The 18,430-nt window shown below is 41.3% G+C and overlaps 1 protein-coding gene across 1 annotated transcript; it reads right to left on the minus strand.

Moving 5' to 3' along the window:
• Positions 1-4,742: 4,742 nt before the first annotated feature.
• Positions 4,743-6,719, minus strand: LOC149678002 (uncharacterized). The gene is made up of 3 exons (XM_089836975.1): positions 6,388-6,719; positions 5,854-6,325; positions 4,743-5,149 (listed from the first exon to the last, which is right to left on the minus strand). The coding sequence occupies exons 1-3, from the start codon at positions 6,703-6,705 to the stop codon at positions 4,743-4,745; spliced, it is 1,197 nt and encodes a 398-aa protein (XP_089693101.1). The 5' UTR covers positions 6,706-6,719.
• Between the last annotated feature and the right edge of the window lie 11,711 nt (positions 6,720-18,430).

Genomic DNA, 18,430 nt, shown 5'->3' on the forward strand with positions numbered 1-18,430 from the left:
TTTGGAAAAGGCCTAGTTGAGATTTTCTTTCGTTTGATGACGTAGTAAGGAGAAATTTTCACTCTAGATGTCGCTCACGTGACGCGCCTGTTAATGTCGCCGCGCAGCGTTAAGCCTAATTTATTCAGATTCGCGCGCAGACGATAGTTCTATATTTTCTTTGCTCGCGCGCGTGCGCGCGCAGCATTAGTAGACTCGGGAGTCTCGGGCGCGCGCGCTTGGCACGTGACGCCTATAAGTGTCTCAGCCTAAGTGTTAAGCCTAATTTATTCAGATTCGCGCGCGCGCCGCATTAGTAAACTCGGGAGTCTCGCGCTTGGCTTTTCCGCGAGATGCCGTGAATGACGTAGCAAGGTGAAAAACCCGCCAAAAATCTTCTCCGCAAATTTGCCTTTGTCCCCCAAATTTCAAGTTTTCAAAGTGTTTTTTCTGTGTTTTCCATCATAATTAAATATTATTCAAGCATATTTTTGGAATCAGAAGAGTTTAAACTCTCAAAAAAGTAAGGTTTTCTTTAGATTTGAGATAATTTTTAAATCACGTCGCTATTCCTTTAACTGCGCATGCGCTTCAGGTTTGTCAGTCGTTTGTTATTAGAGCATCTCGGGTATATAGGTTTGGAACTGAATAATAATTGCTGAATCGAACAGAATACTACAACGAGCTTAATTCAGTCTGTTGTAGATAACTGTAATTGAATTGCAATTGCACTGGCAACACCTTTCCCCCAACTATCTATAGAGCTATCTCAGTTGTGACGTCATTGCCTAGGTAAAATGTCTCGGGCTTAGATTTGGTCGTGGGCGGCCATGTTTGGTACCGGTTTGGTTCTATGGGCAAATAGCGTGGGTGACGTCACACTAATTCTTCTGAGAACACTCTATTCGCTTTAAGTAGCGAGCCGCGAGAGTTTGGCTTAAATTTAAGTTAACGTTATTAGCTGTTATATCTTTCAATGAATAATGACTCGATGCATTGTTTGTCAATTATTGTCATTGGGTTTCGTTTACCCTTGACCTTCAAATTCGCCGAACAATACTTTGTGATTTTCTTGTTCACTCGAAAACAAGTTTATCGATTGAACCAAATAAATATTGATTGGTTTTTGGACGAAACGACATTAATTACTTGAAACGGACAAAGCTAATTAGGAAATCATTTAATCCAATCTTTATTCTATCCTTTTAAAATTGCCTTCATTCAAGTCCAATATATATCGGGTTTATTTCTGGAATGAAAGATGTCGCTACACTCGCTACTGTCACCGAAAACGTAACTAGAGTCTTTTAAAGGGAAGAACACCACTTTACAATTTGCTATGAAACCTTTTATGGCTTTGAAGGGAGAATGAAATGGATTCCATTTTTCGAAATAAATTTAAATTGATCAAAAATATCAACTTTACAAATCTCTTCTTAAAACTATTCCAATTATTTCATTTCATTCTCCCTTTAAAACGTTTTCCTTTTAAAGGGATGTCTAGAATGAAATTGACTTGAGAACCATTTTTTAATTGATTTAATTTGATAAATTAACGTCAGGTCAATTTCATTATGATTAATCTTAGCAATTTAAATATTCCCATTAATTTCAATCTCCCTTTAAATTCCTTTAAAATAATTCTGGGAAAAAAGTGGCCCTTTTACAAACGATGGAAGAAGAGATAGAATGTGGCAACCATCTCATTTTTAATTATTTTTAAAAGTGGCTCTTTTAGTGATGGAATGTGGCAACCATCTCATTTTTAATTATTTTTAAAAGTGGCTCTTTTAGTGATGGAATGTGGCAACCATCTCATCTTGCATTATTTTTAACTTTGAGTCAGCATTGGTCTTTCTGTCGATTTATTTTAGTTTTTCAGTCGGTATTTGGGGGGTGAAATGTCAAAATAGCTCGGATCAGCTTTAACCCCTTTCCCCCTCCTTGGCCCCTCCCCCTTCCCGGGGGCAACTCCCCCTCAGCCCCCCTCGGTTCCCTTCATGGCGGGAATTGCTCAGCAAAAACTATTTTCTGTTTATTTTCGCTGAATGCACGATTTCTCGTAAGTAAATACGATTGTCCCCGCGGCTTCCAACAACCCACCCAACCATCCACCCAGTCACCTTGGCGTCAAAGGCTAGATTATACCTACCCGTAATTAAAGTTACTTAGGTTAGGTGTTATGGATCCTGATCCTGCGTTGAACCACAGCCACAGTTTAGTTAGAAATGAGGTATCGTCAACTGAGTTTTAGTTTCGAGCATTTACGGTCTCTGAGGGTAAGGAAAGGTTTAGCTTTAAAGAATTTATTAAAGGGAGAATGAAATTACCAGATAACCAGTTTATAATCGTATGAGATATGATGAATTAATTTTATACAAGGCTTAATTTCTTCATTTAAATTTTCGTAAATTGTTAGCCTGCTAAGCCAAATGATCATTTGTTATATTAGAGTAATCTCGGTAGAGTGGAGGAGTGAACTGCATATCCCCAACGTTGGGGGCAACTTTGTAAGAGGAATACTATCGCCCCCGGGAGGGGGGATATCACTAAGGTAAGAGATAGAGGGTTATGACGTTGCAATATGTGGGAAAGAAATTACTCTATATAAACGTAGCCTAGGTTATATTTTTTAAGAATGAAAACCGTTTTAGCCAATATGAACGGGGAATTTGAGAACCATAGCCACCTCGGTTGTAACGTACCATAGTCAGGTGTTCGGGTCACGTGACGCGAAGGTCGCAAAAAAACCCGACCTTAAATTTTTTGAGCTCAAAGTTCACTCATTACCTCGAGCCCTGATCGTCATTTTTAATATAACTCAAACAAATTATAAAGGTCATTTATATTCCATATTCTAGGGCCCCTTACAGTGTCTGACATTTCAAAATTGGGGTTTGAAATGTATGTTGATTGTTGAGCGTTTTCAAAGCCTTAGAAGTTAGGGTTGTCTAGATGCTTTCAATATCTTACCCCGTAGCGAAGTAAAAAAAATGTCAAACATTGCGAATATTTATTGATAATCAATAAGTTTAAATCTCTGGCGACACCAGATCAAAAATTGCTTTCCGAAAACTGACCGACAGAACACGTTGCGGCAACGAAGACAGTAGATTCGTATACTTCGTTGCGACGTGATTTTCTTAAAGGAACCAACGTAGCGTGAAAGGCACCAAATATTTTGACACTTTCTTCCCTCTACATAAATCTATATAATTGGCCAAATATAACACACGTCTTCCTTTGTCGTCATCGCTTCAACGCAACTGGCTGGAAAACTTTAATGATCACGAACATAAGTAACCTACTTGACAATAAGTCTGATAAGCGCTTAAAGGAAAGCGCGGCTCCATGATGACCCCTAGCATTCTGGCTAATCTTCTGGACACGAATTTTACCTTGCCAAAGGCAGGAACCAATCAGACCTAATGCACTAGTTCCCATTGGTTCCTGCCTTTGGCTTAACTAGCCTTTAGTAAGCTTAGCCACTGTGTAGCGGAAAAGCCACCTATAAGGGGCATCAACGGAGCCACCCTTTGCTTTAACTTCTCCAGGGGTTGATGGCTTTTACCATTGAAGCTAGTTTATGTGGTGTCGTCACACTTACGAAACGTATCTCACTTATTGTTGTTATTGCGTCAGTAATTGTCCTCTGATAAAAGGATAGGGGTAAAACCATTTGACGTGTAGGAAAATAACCCATAATATAGACTAGTGTCACCGCGTATTATTTCCACGTAGAGCATAGTACCTTAGAGGACAGGGGACTGCCATTACTTTATCGTAAAGCCCTTCTGCTTAACCATTTTAATCCGGGACAAGATAGCAAGGCTTAAGCTTTAAAAAAAATTTGATAGCGTATTTCTTTGAAAAATAAGAACGCTGGTAAAATGGCTTTAGGAATATGTTTGAAACTTTGACTGAAAATGTTTAAAAAGGGGAAGTTCCCTTGAATCCCTTCTTTTAAAGCCGAAAAACAAAGATGTCTTTGAATCGGGCTTTTAAACACGCGCGGGGGCCTGATAGGGGCCCGGGACCGGGGGTAATGAAAATGATCCAATCAATATCTCGCAGCTGTTGTACTACGTCCGAGAGTGAGTGTCGAGCGAGTTGCTTGAACGAGACAAATGCCGCCGCCACGACAAAATCTAGGTTGATGACGTGGCCACCCCCACCCCACATTTTTCTCCCTCGTTTATTCGCAAAAACTTTAATTGACTTGATTGAATTGAAGAAATATTTCAATGGGATACTCAACTTCCGACAGACAATCATTTTAAGTCGTCTCAGGTCCTCCGTAGCCAAACTTTATTTACCAAAAGTATTTCGTTAATTTTATATTACTTATTAATACTAATACCATAAGTTTATAAGATATGTTCCTCCCATAAGTATGACGCTACTTATACAAGTTCGTAATGCTACTGAGAGACTTACAGCTCAATCTGCTATAGTTCGAGAGGAACGACGGAAGCGAGTCAATTGAAGTCCTACACTCGGTGGTGGTTAATTTTGCAATCCATCTAAGTCCTGTTTAGTCTGTACTAAGCCTTTGACGGCAGCGCCTCACCAGGCATCGCTTTAAGAGAGTCTTTGACCTACCTCACTCACTTCGGTAACCAGTGACAAACTTATGGCCAACGTATCTTATCAACAACTTATGATTTTAATCATTTTCTTTTGATAAATATTGCATTCTGGATAAGCGAACAATATTACGAACGAATTGGAGTGGGTTTCGATAAATAACTGTTTATTTAATTTTAAATAAATTGATTTTTGAACTGAATAATAACGATGACGAAAGTGATGATGGTGCCCAAGTAAGAGATGTAAAAATTCCTGTTGATCAAGAAACATCCTCCGACGCTGACGCCCAAAGGAGGCGACTGTATTTGGGACAACAAGATGTTCAACTCGGCGAAGACCTCGAGGTCGACTCGTTTCCGTTTCAGCGTCAAACTTTGCATCTCGGCGTGGATTTTGGCAAAGTTCTCCGGGATTTTGGCCGACGAGAAGGACACAATGAGGATGCCGATCGAAGACTGACCGTAGATCATGAAGTAGACGAAAACTTGGAGGGCGTCGATCTTGGCCGCCGAAAGAACCGTTTGCGAAATGTAATGACAAGTGCACAACAACGATAAACCGTACAGAGTCACCATCATACCTGAGAATGACATATTGAAATCGAAAGAGCTTACTGGACCCTGGTCAATATTTGATTTTAAGCATCTCTCCTTCAAGAGGAATGTACTGAACAAATCGGGGTGATTGTAACTTGATTCTTCCCAACATCATTTTACATTTGGAGTGCACAAGGTTACTAAACCGAATCACATACGCGATAAATAGTTCCCCCTCATCATTACTCTATTAGCGCTTAACTATTTGCCAAGACGCATGCGCATGTTTGTATTTGTCCCACGTCTAGACAATCAAGGTTTGTGGGTAATTTCCGAGGATTTGGTACCAAACAGTTCTAGAATTCACCCTAGCACGGTGCTATAGTTACCCTTCTGAAGTTTGATGAGCGTGAGAGCAAACCAAAATGGTGAGCCTGGAAAAAATCATGTTAACTACATAACTTAACTATTAAGAGGATACAGAGTGTCATCCTTCTGTATGAACCATAATTGACACGGGCGGATTGTAAGACTGATAAAGATCGGGGGGGGGGGGGAACAATTTGAACTGTCCCCCCTATATGTGGGGTCCGTAAAGACGCTGAAATTATCATTATTTTGGGGAGTGGTAATTGACATATCTTGACGTGACCTTCAAGGTTAGTGAAAGGTCGTTAGAAATCAAAAGTTCCGACTGACTAACTGATAATCAAGCCAAACTTGTTTACCTAGATGTCGGATTCCTTACCCGAGAAAACTTCATTCAAATATCCCAGCATAATCTTGATGTCGGTAATCAATTCCCGGTATTTTAGAATGACCTCTCGGGTCAAAGGTTCCTCCGGATTGCTTTCCAAGGAGCTCTTCACTTGGGCGAAGGTGGTTTCCGAGAGGGAGATGAGAGACAGGCACATGAAACCGTACCAGATGTTGATCATGGCGATCCCGCCCACCGTCGTCAAGGTGTAATAAAACAGGTCGATGGTGTAGACCAAATTCCTCATGTACTCGTTCATGGAGTCGTAGTGGCAACCGCCCACCAGACACGCTGTCCTGATCCATTCTTCGCGGTCGGGTGCGAACGGAGAGAACTGAAAGACCAGAACCACCACCAGGGCTGTGGTAACGAAAGTGTAGACGGTGCCACCCAGCATGTAACGACCCGCTCTGGGAAAGTTCACCAGTTCAACCTTGGCCGACTCTAGCTCCTCGAAATGCCTCTAAAATACCACAGTACGCTATTTATGATTAGATCCATGATTGCTGGCAATAAATGACCTACCATGTAAAACCGATTTAGTTGGCCGACTTTGGGTATTTTAAATGTGGGGATGTAGCAGGCAAAGACGATACTGGCGCAGGTGAAGAATCTGATCAACATGCTCCAAATGACCATCCCTTGGTTGATGAAGCGGTAAACGATCAGACAAAAGTAGATATTTTGGTATAACACGAAGAAAAACATGGCAATATTGTTGGCGGCCATCAAAGAGATTCGAACCCAGACTCGCTCCGAGACGCGCGAAACCATGAAATCCGGTAATCGCATTCCTTCTTCCATAAACGACTTGACGCTTTCCCATATCTGTCTCAGTCCCATCTTGCAAACGTCCAAGTCCCTCAAAGGCTATATGATATTTCAGCTTTTCCAAACGAACCCGAGAGACGACGAAATAAAACGCAATCGCTTATTAATTATAACGGGTTAAGAGGTTCCCGATTGTTATCTAGGAAAGGCCGATTTTAACTTTAAATAACGAGTCCTTTTCAAACAAAGCAGCCCGAAGAACTTTCCAAGCGCCCCCCCCCCGGCCGTTTATTGATTGATAAGAATTATTAGATTTTTCAATTAATTCAATGTCGTCACGCTTCCATTCGTTTACCCATTGCCTTACTCACTTAAAATCGCAAAGGGACAGTGTACCCGTATCCCTTATTCAATTAGGTATAATTAGTTTTCGAAAGGTAGTTAAGGGGTATTGGTTTAGTCGGACTATTTCTTTAAGAGGACAAAAGTGCACGAGGTTCTCCTAAGACTCAATGTCCTACTGCACTTCAACAATCATTAAAGACTCAGAGCCTCTCTCTCTTCAATTGAAACATAACAAACTTCTACCAATCGAGCTTCGAACCAGTAACGGATTCAAAGCGCCGTTTTAAAATGGATAATTATTTGAAGTCTTGGAAATCGTATCGTCGGAATTAGATTTGACTACCGTGATCCGATTTGTTTTACACAGTTTGACCAACCAAATGGACGCGATATTTGGGACTGCTATTTTTAGATTCAACTGGTATGAATTACGGTTCTCAATATTGAAGAGACTGAATTGAAAAAGCGGCTGACCACTCACGGACGGAAGCCAAGACTCCACGGTCAAGCATTTTGAAACTGTTTTATCAGGAGATTTTAGTGAAAGCGTTTTGCGAAGTCTAAAGCAACCGCTTTTGAATCATCGCTGTTGAAGAGAAATAATGTTTGCAGTTCAAGATGGACGAAGTAAGCATCGTAATTGAAAAGAATGTTGTCAAACCAAGCTGGTTGGATGAAATCCGCGCGAAAAGTTTCTTCCTCCCCATGACTAGGCCACCCCCCCCCCCCACACGCCCATTTTTCTCTCTCGTCTACCCACAAAAACTTTAATTGACTTGATTGGAACTTAGAAATATTTCAATGGGATACTCAACTTCCGACAGACAACCATTTTAAATCGTCTCATGTTGAAAGACTGACGTCCCAAGTCCGTAACCAAACTTAATTTACTAAAAGTATTTCGTCAATTTAATACTAATAGCATAAGTTTATAAGTGATATGTTCCAAAAGTATGACACTACCTACACTTAGTAATGCTAGAGGCTTATAAGGGAGAGCTAGTTCGAGAGGAACGACGGAAGCGAGAATTGAAGTCCTACACTCGGTGGTGGTTAATTTTGCAATCCATCTAAGTCCTATTTAGTCTGTACTAAGCCTTTGACGGCAGCGCCTCACCAGGCGTCGCTTTAAGAGAGTCTTTGACCTACTTCAATCACTTCATGACAAGCTCTCGGTAACCAGTGACAAACTTATGACCAACATACCTTATCAATTTATGATTTTAATCATTTTCTTTTGATAAGTATTGCATTACGGATTTCTAAGCGAACGATATAACTAATTGGCGTGGGTTTTCGATAAACATTTATTTAATTTTAAATAAACTGATTTTTGAACTGTATAATAACGATGACGAAAGTGATAATGGTGCCCAAGTAAGAGATGTAGAAATTCCTGTTTATCAAGAAACATCCTCCGACGCTGACACCCAAAGGAGGCGACTGGATTTGGGACAACAAGATATTCAACTCGGCGAAGACCTCGAGGTCGACTCGTTTCCGTTTCAGCGTCAAACTTTGCATCTCGGCGTGGATTTTGGCAAAGTTCTCCGGGATTTTGGCCGACGAGAAGGACACGATCAGAATGCCGATCGAAGACTGACCGTAGATCATGAAGTAGACGAAGACTTGCAGGGCGTCGATTTTGGCCGCCGAAAGAACCGTTTGCGAAATGTAATGGCAAGTGCACAACAACGATAAACCGTACAGAATCACCATCATACCTGAGAACGACATTGACAAAACGTGTCGTAAAATGTCTCTTTTCGCGCTAATTAACATACCTGAGAAGATTTCATTCAAATATCCCAGTATAATCTTGATGTCGGTTATCAATTCCCGGTATTTTAGAATGACCTCTCGGGTCAAAGGTTCCTCCGGATTGTTTTCCAAGGAGCTCTTCACTTGGGCGAAGGTGGTTTCCGAGAGGGAGATGAGTGCCAGACACATGAAACCGTAGCAGATGTTGATCATAGCGATCCCGCCCACCGTCGTCAAGGTGTAATAAAACAGGTCGATGGTGTAGACCAAATTCCTCATGTATTCGTTCATGGACTCGTATTGGCAACCGCCCACCAGACACGCCGTCCTGATCCATTCTTCGCGGTCAGGCGCGAACGGAGCAAACTGAAAGACCAGAACCACGACCAGAGCTGTGGTAATGAAAGTGTAGACTGTGCCACCCAGCATGTAACGACCCGCTCTGGGAAAGTTCACCAGTTCAACCTTGGCCGACGCTAGCTCCTCGAAATGCCTCTAAAACACCCCAGTGTACGCTATTCATGACGCGGACAAAGAATTCATGACCTTACCATGTAAAACTGATTTAGTTGGCCTATTTTGGGTATTTTAAAGGTGGGGATGTAGCAGGCAAAGACGATACTGGCGCAGGTGAAGAATCGGATCAACATGCTCCAAATGACCATCCCTTGGTTGATGAAACGGTAAACGATCAGACAAAAGTAGACGTTTTGGTATAACATGAAGCAAAACATGGCAATATTGCTGGCGGCCATCAAAGAGACTCGAACCCAGGCTCGCTCCGAGACGCGCGACACCATGAAACCCGGTAATCGCATTCCTTCTTCCATAAACGACTTGACACTTAACCATATCCTTCTCAGTCCCATCTCGCAAACGTCCAAGTCCCTCAAAGGCTATATGATATTTTCAGCTTTTCCAAACGAACCCGAGAGACGACGAAATAAATAGTTTTGTTCTATTCAATGTAATCGCTTATTAATTATAACGGGTTAAGAGGTTCCCGATTGTTATCTTGGAAACGGCGATTTTAACATTTGATAACGAGTCCTTTTCAAACAAAGCAGCTCGAAGAACTTTCCAATTGATTGATCGATAAGAATTATTAGCTTTTTCAATTATCCGCATTAATTCAATGTCGTCACGCTTCCATTCGTTTACCCATTGCCTCACTCACTTAAAATCGCAAAGGGACAGTGTACCCGTATCCCTTATTCAAGCTATAATTAGTTTTCGAAAAGAAATTATGGGTTATTGGTTTAGTTAGACTGTTCCTTTACGAGGACAAAAGTGCACGAGGTTCTCCTAAAACTCAATGTCCTACTGCATTTGAACAATCATTAAAGAGTCACCCTCTCTCTCTTCGGTCGCCAACTAACTACTTGCAATTGAAACATAACAAACTTCTACCAATCGAGCTTCGAACCAGTAACGGATTCAAAGCGACGTTTTAAAATCATGGATAATTATTTGAAGTCTTATTAGAAAATCGTACCTTCGGAATTAGATTTGACTACGGTGATCCGATTTGTTTTACACAGTTTGACCAACCAAATGGACGCGAAACTTAAGACCGCCATTTTTAGATTCAACTGGTATGGATTACAGTTCTCAATATTGAAGAGACTAAATTGAAAAGGCGGCTGACCACTCACGGACGGAAGCCAAGACTCCACGGTCCAAGCATTTTGAAACTGTTTATCAGAAGATTTCAGTGAAAGCGTTTTGCGAAGTCTAAAATTCCATCGAAAGCAACAGCTTTTGTATCATTGCTGTTGAAGGGAAATAGTATTTGCAGTTCAAGATGGACGAAATAAGCATCGTAATTGAAAAGAAAGTTGTCAAACCAAGCTGGTTGGATGGAATCCGTTCTAGAAGTTTCTTCTTGACGCAACTGTCGGATAAACCCGTTGTTCAAATGACGGCCATCGTTTTCCTCAGCTTGATGTTCATGTTTTGCTTCCTGTACCACAATATCTACTCCGTCATCATCGTCTACCGTATGACGCATCGCGATGTCGATATTTGGTCCATGTTAGCCCGCTTCCTCACTTGCGGAAGTATCGCCATCTCCATGAACACTTCCGTTTTCAAGTAAGTACCATTATTTTTCAGTAACTTCATTAGCCACAGGGTTACCACGGTTCAATCAATATGATTTTAGTGGTGAAGATTTCATTAGTTCACAACAATTGGAAGCCTCGGTGGTAACCTTGAGTCGTATTTTAGTGAACTTAGCTAGCGTTTTGAAGTCAGATTCGTAATGGTACATTGAGAAATAATGACAGATATTTAATGTTAAAACAATCTTATCCAGGTTCAAATACGTCACTAGCATGAATAAGGAATTTTATCGGCACATGGAAATGTTCAAACGCAAAAACATCGAGGTGCTGAACTTCCCTCACGCCACGAAATTCATCCTTTACGGATCCTTGTACACCGTTTTCTGCGTCATGATCGTGACTGCGGTCATCTTCAGGGCTCCGTACGCCCCCGATCGCGACGTCTGGGTCCAAATGGCGTGTTCCATCGACTTGTGCGACTTCGGAACCTTATCGGAATTCAAGAAGAACGCCTTTTACAGCTTGGATCTGTTCTACTACAGTCTGGGAACGGTCAGCGCCACAGTTTTCATCAATATGATTTACAGCTACTCTTGTTTGGCCATCATGTCCTTGTCCGAGACGTACTCCGATCATTTCCAGCAAGTTTTGATGAAAGACGACGTGGTCAATTTGAACCGCGAGGTCATCTTGAAGCACCGGGTTTTCTGCCAAGAACAGAAGAAGTTGTTGACCTACGTCAACGAGATTTTCGCGCCCATTTTGGTTTTCTTTTACGGCGCTTCCTTGCTGTGCTCCTGTCACTTTTTGACGCAAGCGTACGAAGCGGTCAATCGCGTGACGTTCTTGCAGATATGCATTTATTTCGTCATTTACGGCCAATCGTTTATCGGCGTTTTCGTTATATCTTGGGTTTCATCCAAGATCCCCGAAATGTTTAAGAAAATCTTTTCGGAGATGCAAGCTTTGACCTTGAAACGCGATAACGTCCCATTGGAAGTTTACGCCGAGTTGAATATTTTGTTGTCTCAAATTCAAACGGAACCCGTTGGTGTTAGCATCGGCGGATTTTTTCTAATTACCAAGAATTTTTATATTTCGTATTTGGGCTCCATCGCCACCATCGTTATCATTTTGATTCAATTTCATTCGACTAGTAAGAACGCTTTAATTTAATTTAATTAGGGTTAGTAGCGCGATTAGGCACAAATTATCTAGCGCCACAATTAATTTAAAATTTGCTAGGGTTCCGAAATTTCTTCATTTTTAATAATTTGTAAAATTTACCAATTTATTTTTACTAATAGTCACGCTTTAATTTAAATCAAATTAGTCTTGACGTTGCGCTAATCTAGCAATTAGCCAATAATTATCGAGCGCACTAATTACTGAAAAGGCGCTCGGACACTAAAATCACTTAATTTTGAGCAATACGCTAAATATAGCCCAAGTAGAAAACTTTAATTAAGTTTAATTTCGCAATAAAAACATTAATTAGTTTAATAAAGTGTCGGTGACGCTAATTTTTCGCGAATACCGTCTAGATGAAGCGTAGCCTTTCAGTGGCTTGAAACGCGAATTTTTCTCTCTTCCAAGCCACTCAAAGATTAATACATTTAAAAGATTTTCATTGAAACAAAGAGGCAAACTAAAGGGAAAGTCTCGTCTCTTTGAAATATGTACATGCTCTACGCCTCAAAAAAGGCAAAGTGTATGGGCGTGATACTATTCCTTTAAAAATTGCGAGTTGTTCTTAAGGCATTTTTTATTGTTTTTCTTCTATTATAAGAAATAATGTATAAAAAAGAAAAACAATTCTCGAATCGATAAAGGGTCAAGAAAATAACGGAGTCGGTGAAAGGAACAAAGTTTGCCGCCGTTCAAGTTATCCGCTTGAATGAAGCCGCGATCCAAACCCCTTCCGTAGTAGAATGGCTTACTGGCACCCTCCCACCTATTAAACGAAACCGGTTGAACACGGTGGCCTTCGTTTAGATCGGTTATCCGGTTCTCTGCGATACCACCGTATAAAGTCGATTAATTCAAAGTTGTCAGATAATCGACTAAAACTATGGGTGGGGAAAATGCATTGCAAGGGTTGCCACTGTATATAGCTGGGTCGAATTTTAAAATTGTAACATTAGAAGTCAGAAAATTTCATATTGGCTCTGTAATTTTGGTATAGTCTGCTTCTACGAACTCTCTCGTGACGTCACGCCCTCCTATCTTTTACCTCGGTTTTGGCCACCATGTTGGAAGTCGTCAGCTCAGGCCATACAATTTAAACCACCAATATTAACGTCACATCCCCGTAGCTCCTCCCCTAGTTTAGCGTCTATTTACAAGTTCGTAGTTCAGACCATTGTCGACTCTTAGTCTAGAGCAACATTCGAACTTGTCTACAAAGAAATAGCCCTAAAAGTGGAAATGAAAAATTACTTGTCAGTGAATATTGGTACTTCGGACGATCAGGAAAAGTCAGTTTATAATTTTTGAGATGACGTATACTTCTCTACTGATGTTTTCAGGGTAATTGTCTTTTAGCTAGAGTGTAATCTCTAAGGGAAGTTCTTTTTTGTGTGTGCGAGTCGAGTAATATCTGTGTTTCAAGTGTATAGGTTAGTTGGAGTGCTGGGAGATGTAATGCTTTTTCTTTCATCCCCGGTGCTGCTTCTTCTTTGTTGCCAGTGCAGCGTCGTCGGGTCCGAGGAAAGGTAAGTTAAGGGGGTTTCCCCAGGATTAGAAAAGATTTACAAGGTTTTCTAATCAACAAACTCCCCGGAATTATAAGTCTTTACCAATCCCAAACAAGCAACTCATTCAAACCCCCCAAATATATACCGGAAACATTCTCTGTCCTATTCGTTTCATTACAGTTGCTGGACGGCCGCCGACAACGTTACATCCTTCGAATCCACAGTTAGGACAGCGAAGTACTTTGCTGCGTTACTGGGGCCCTGATTGTTGTAACCACAAGTAATTAGTATCGTGGAAGAGGAGAGAAATAGGACTATAACATACTCAAAGGACTTACCCGTACCTCTTAAGAACCAGAGTGTAAATGAGACCATGTTAATCCTATGGAGAGGACGTTTATAATAATTTTGCCCAATTACTCGGGCCCTGATTGTTGATATCCCACGTTGTAAGTATCATTGAAAAGGGGGGCGAAATAGGACTAAAACATACTCAAAGGGCTTCTTCCCCTATCTATTATAGAATTTGAGTTATGAGCCTCCAAATTGGTCCGTAATTAACTCAGTGTTGACGCTTTTGACCAATACTAAACTACATTGTTGAGTGTAGATGGCGTTTGGCTTCTCTTGTTTCGGGAATGGGGCTAAGAGAGTCTTAAGAGCTAAAGCGAGCGGCGTCGCTAGAGATGCGAGTGAGGGAACTTTGTTATAGCCTTCATTTTTGCTCAACTCCATGCATTTTGACAACGAAGCTAAGACAAACACTCCCACTTGCGCCTTTGTCCTTTGAGGATAGAGGGGGGGATTGAAATGTAATGTCATTTAATCTCTGGGCCGACAACTTTAGCCTCACAAAAAAAAACCCACTTTCTATCTCAACAATTGAGATATTACCAAATATTATTTCATAATATTCATTTCGGACAGATCTTGCCGTTGCCAAGTACAAATTTTTAATTGTATCTGGTTTTTCACGACCCATTTTTACAGTGTTGTTTGTGTGGGAATCTTTCTGGGCCTTCGTGTCAAAGGCTAGCAGGGCTCGGCGCTATACTCGGGATTAGTCGCTCGAAACTCGCCGAATAGCGAATAGAGTACCATTATATTCTTACATGACTATATTTCGAAAAAGGTTCCACTTTCTTAAGTTTCTTCGCAGTTTTTGGGCTCAAAAATCGATGTGTGGCCCCGTAAAACAGTCGAACCATTAAACCATTGATAGAGCTATACAGTCTATAAGCGGGCGGCCGCTCTACAAAATGCCTACAAAAAATTAACGATCTTCCGGGGCCTTTCTAATAAAAATTGGCTATTATGTTCCCCTTGAAAATTAGTTACGACCATGAATCTATGGTACAAAGGAACGACACCCTTTTTCACGGATTACTTAGATAAAATAATATTTTTCGAGAGGCCAACCACGCCCATAATAATCGGAATCGAGATAATAGGTGATGGGTTGCTACATTTCAAATGGTTTACGCTCAACTAAACAATAGGTCTGGCCCACGTGGTTTAATTGTTTGTCTGCCAACAATTTAATTAGATTACAATTTAACAACATCTACGACTACTCGATCCTTTACATTCATGTTATAAGGGGGGTTATTATGAACTCCTGATGTTATCATAAGTTTATTCTATAAGTATGACACTACCTACACTTCGTAATGCTACTGAGAGACTTACAAGTGAGAACTATTTCTAGAACGACGGAAGCGAGAATTGAAGTCCTACACTCGGTGGTTAATTTTGCATGCAGGACTTCCATCTTCTCCTATTTATTCTGTACTAAGCCTTTGACAGCAGCTTTCGAAGTTATTTAACAGTACGCGTTACATTTTTCATATAGTTCTAGCAGACGGTATGGGTTAATCGTAGACGAGGATACTCCCTCGGTTTCGATGGTATACTGTTTTTATCCGTTAGGGGGCGGTTTTTGGAGATTTTGGATGCAAAACGCGGCATGCATTTCCCCTTTTCAGACAAAAATTTTCTATTTTTCCGAGGAACCACATAATTTCGCTGTCTAAGTCGAATTCACGCGTGACCGCCCAAGCGACGCGAAATAAAGTTTCTTACTTTTCCAGTGTGGGGCAAGCGCCCACCCCACCCTCGCCCGGCCAACAGTTACTGTAAAACCTCCCATATGTAGCCTGGCTTAGCTAGTCGAGGAGTAGAACCTGTAAGTGTATCCATCATTTGAAGACCTTCGCCTAACCGTAACAATAAGACTCCTAAGCCTTACCCATAAAGGGATACCAATGCAGGTGCCTCTCTGTTACGTGTGGGTCCACGTTCTTAATGCGTTGAGGGGTGCCCCTATGCCCCACACTAAACCGACAGCGTCCTGTACTAACTATTACCGCCATTAACCTCGGCAAGTTTTCATGGGAAGTAAAAACCGGGTAAGACCGTGAAGAACTCCTTTCAACAAGTGGTGCAGAGAACTTTGCAAACTCTTCACGCGAAAAGGGCTTTAATCCCGGGATCGAACCCGAGACCCTACTAACAACGGTAGAGTAACACTCGAATACCCAACCCACAAACCACTCCCAGGGGGGGGGTAGAGGGTAGTGGTGGGGTTTAGATTTTTATTCCGGATGGCTGAGGGCGCTCAAGAGCCAAAGGGTATCTTATCTTTGCCTCGGGGGGGGTTAGAGGGGTGAATCCCCCGGTTGGGGTGGTAGGGCGTAGCGGAGAGAGTAAAAACCGATTCTTGGATTTCGTAGTGTGTTTTTTTCTAATTGTATGTGTCAAGTTGGGTGGGAAGAACGATCCATTGTCCGGAGTGACATTAATCACCAAGTTCCGCCGCTTCTATTCCAACACTGAATATCTACATTAAATCATTCGGGATTCGTTTCGGGGGCCCAACCCCCACCTAACCCCCTCTCCCACGCTCAAGCTATTATTTAAATCATATGCTTCTTTTAGGCTGTCCCGCTTTTTGCCACAAGAATAAACGTACCCCCTCTCACTCTATAATGTTGGGTTAACCCCCTGTCAGAACTTGGTTTTAATTACACGTTAATAAGTGTTCTTAGATTTACATTTTTGGGGGATTTTGATTTAATAGCTTGCCTATATAGCTGACGTTAAAAATATTGTAATTTTTTTTCATTGAAAAATTAATTTGAGGATGGTAATGTTTAAAATTAAAGGGATGCTTAATGCGTCACGTAGGGGCGAGGCCTAATCATGCTTAGCTTCCTTCAAATAGAGCTCTACTGGGCATGCCTGAGTTTCGTAACGTTTTCAAAGCGCATTGAGGATGGACGTGGAAAGAGTCGTTCAACGCTTACAGTCACGTGATATTTCCCAATCACTACTGCGTGAAATGGTAACGCTACGGTAGTACTTCAAAATATAGTTCTTGACACGCGCATCGTAGATCCCTTTAAATGTTGACAATGAAATGCACTTCATCAAGAGCAAATATAAATAACAGGAAGTTTATAGTGTCCAGCGTCACATTTACGAGTGACCTCCCATTGAACCTAACCAAATCTAAGCTAATACAACTTGAATCCCCGTCTCTTTCTATTTCTCCACCACTTTTGTTCTCGGTCGAATTATCCCATTAAAATGTTTTCCATCTAAGAATTGTCTCGGGAAATATAAAAACAACTTGGCTTATTGTACGAGTTTTTTATGTTCTACACTGAATGAGAGTGTACTTTAATCGATGTAGTTAATTTGCCATTTGAATGGGTCTATTCTGATTTCCCCGTTGGAATTAGAGTTACTTAGTAAACGGACAGTTTATTGACAGTGAACCAGACATAACGCTATAATTACAGCGGCCTTCCCTCCCTGCAAACACGCCTCGATTCAGCTACAGGTGTTAAATCAAGCGTGAACCCGAATCGATTCCGAAAGACGCCAAGGCCCTTTTTTAGATAAAGGGTATTAAGTCATGGCAGAGTCCAGCCTTTGACTACGTTTGACTGTTTCGTATGATAACACGGGCTGTCACTATACCATTCAAGCTATAGTGTTAAGTACTAGGAAAGCAGTACCTCTAAAGGTACTATGACGTTAGAATTTACCTGATTTCACGAGTCGGAGTATTTTCCCCCTTGCTAATGATAAGGTTAAGTCTTGGACCAGGTCACGCTGTTTAATTTAAAGTCAGGTACCAACTCACGCTGTATAAGGCTATGTATGGTTAAGTAGGATGCTAGACCACGCAAACTTAAACTGCAGTTTTAGGGAGTGTAGGTTTGTTTTTAAGAGAAATTTAGTTTTTCTAAAAAATCGTAAGCGATGTTTAAATTATTTTATTTTTCATAACACTTGTCCTTTAATGAGACTTGTATTTTCAAATATGAAAGCGTGAACGCGTACGCCAAGGGACATCTCTATCGAAGGCAATCATACTCTACGCGTTGACGTTTGCATTTGCATTTTACACCGGTTTTTAAAAGGAGTCTCGCTAAATCAGAATATTATTATTTCATGATTCAAAAACTCGAGTAAGCGAGCTACGAAGCTTTAAGTAGATTTGTCAATAAAATATCATATTTTTTTTCATCTAGACTCGATTGTGGAAGGGGAGTTTAACCCTCAAGTAGACGTAGGAGTTGGGTTGGGGTGTCAGTGTGAGGGGTAATAATAGTCTGTGCCCAGTGTCAAAAACTTTCTCCTTGATGGATGGCAGTCCCAGAGATTGTTCCTCCACCCACACCACCGGCGGCCATCCGAAGATCCGGGACTATTGGCAACCACGCCTTGGACTGTTAGCGCCTGGGGCCCCAGCCCACTCGCCCGCCTGCCCACCCCGCACTTATTATTGATGCCCGTGCCAAGCCCGCACCCAACCCAACACAAAAATAACCGAGCAATCTCTCTCCAAAGAAAGTCTGACGATGAGAATTGTTCAAAAATAATAAGTGCGAGATCGTAGCTGACGAGAAAAAGAGTATT

The sequence above is a fragment of the Phalangium opilio genome, unplaced genomic scaffold, assembly GCF_054372755.1.
Source record: "Phalangium opilio isolate 3A_F unplaced genomic scaffold, DU_Popi_V2 ptg000042l_1, whole genome shotgun sequence".
Classification (NCBI taxonomy): Eukaryota; Metazoa; Arthropoda; class Arachnida; order Opiliones; family Phalangiidae; genus Phalangium; species Phalangium opilio.

Coding starts and splice junctions, on each gene's coding strand:
- LOC149678002 (XM_089836975.1), bottom strand. CDS start 6,705: ATGGGACTGAGACAGATATGGGAAAGCGTCAAGTCGTTTATGGAAGAA. Junction 6,326..6,387: donor AACTAAATCGGTTTTACATG/GTAGGTCATTTA, acceptor GTGGTATTTTAG/AGGCATTTCGAGGAGCTAGA. Junction 5,150..5,853: donor TTTGAATGAAGTTTTCTCGG/GTAAGGAATCCG, acceptor TGTCATTCTCAG/GTATGATGGTGACTCTGTAC.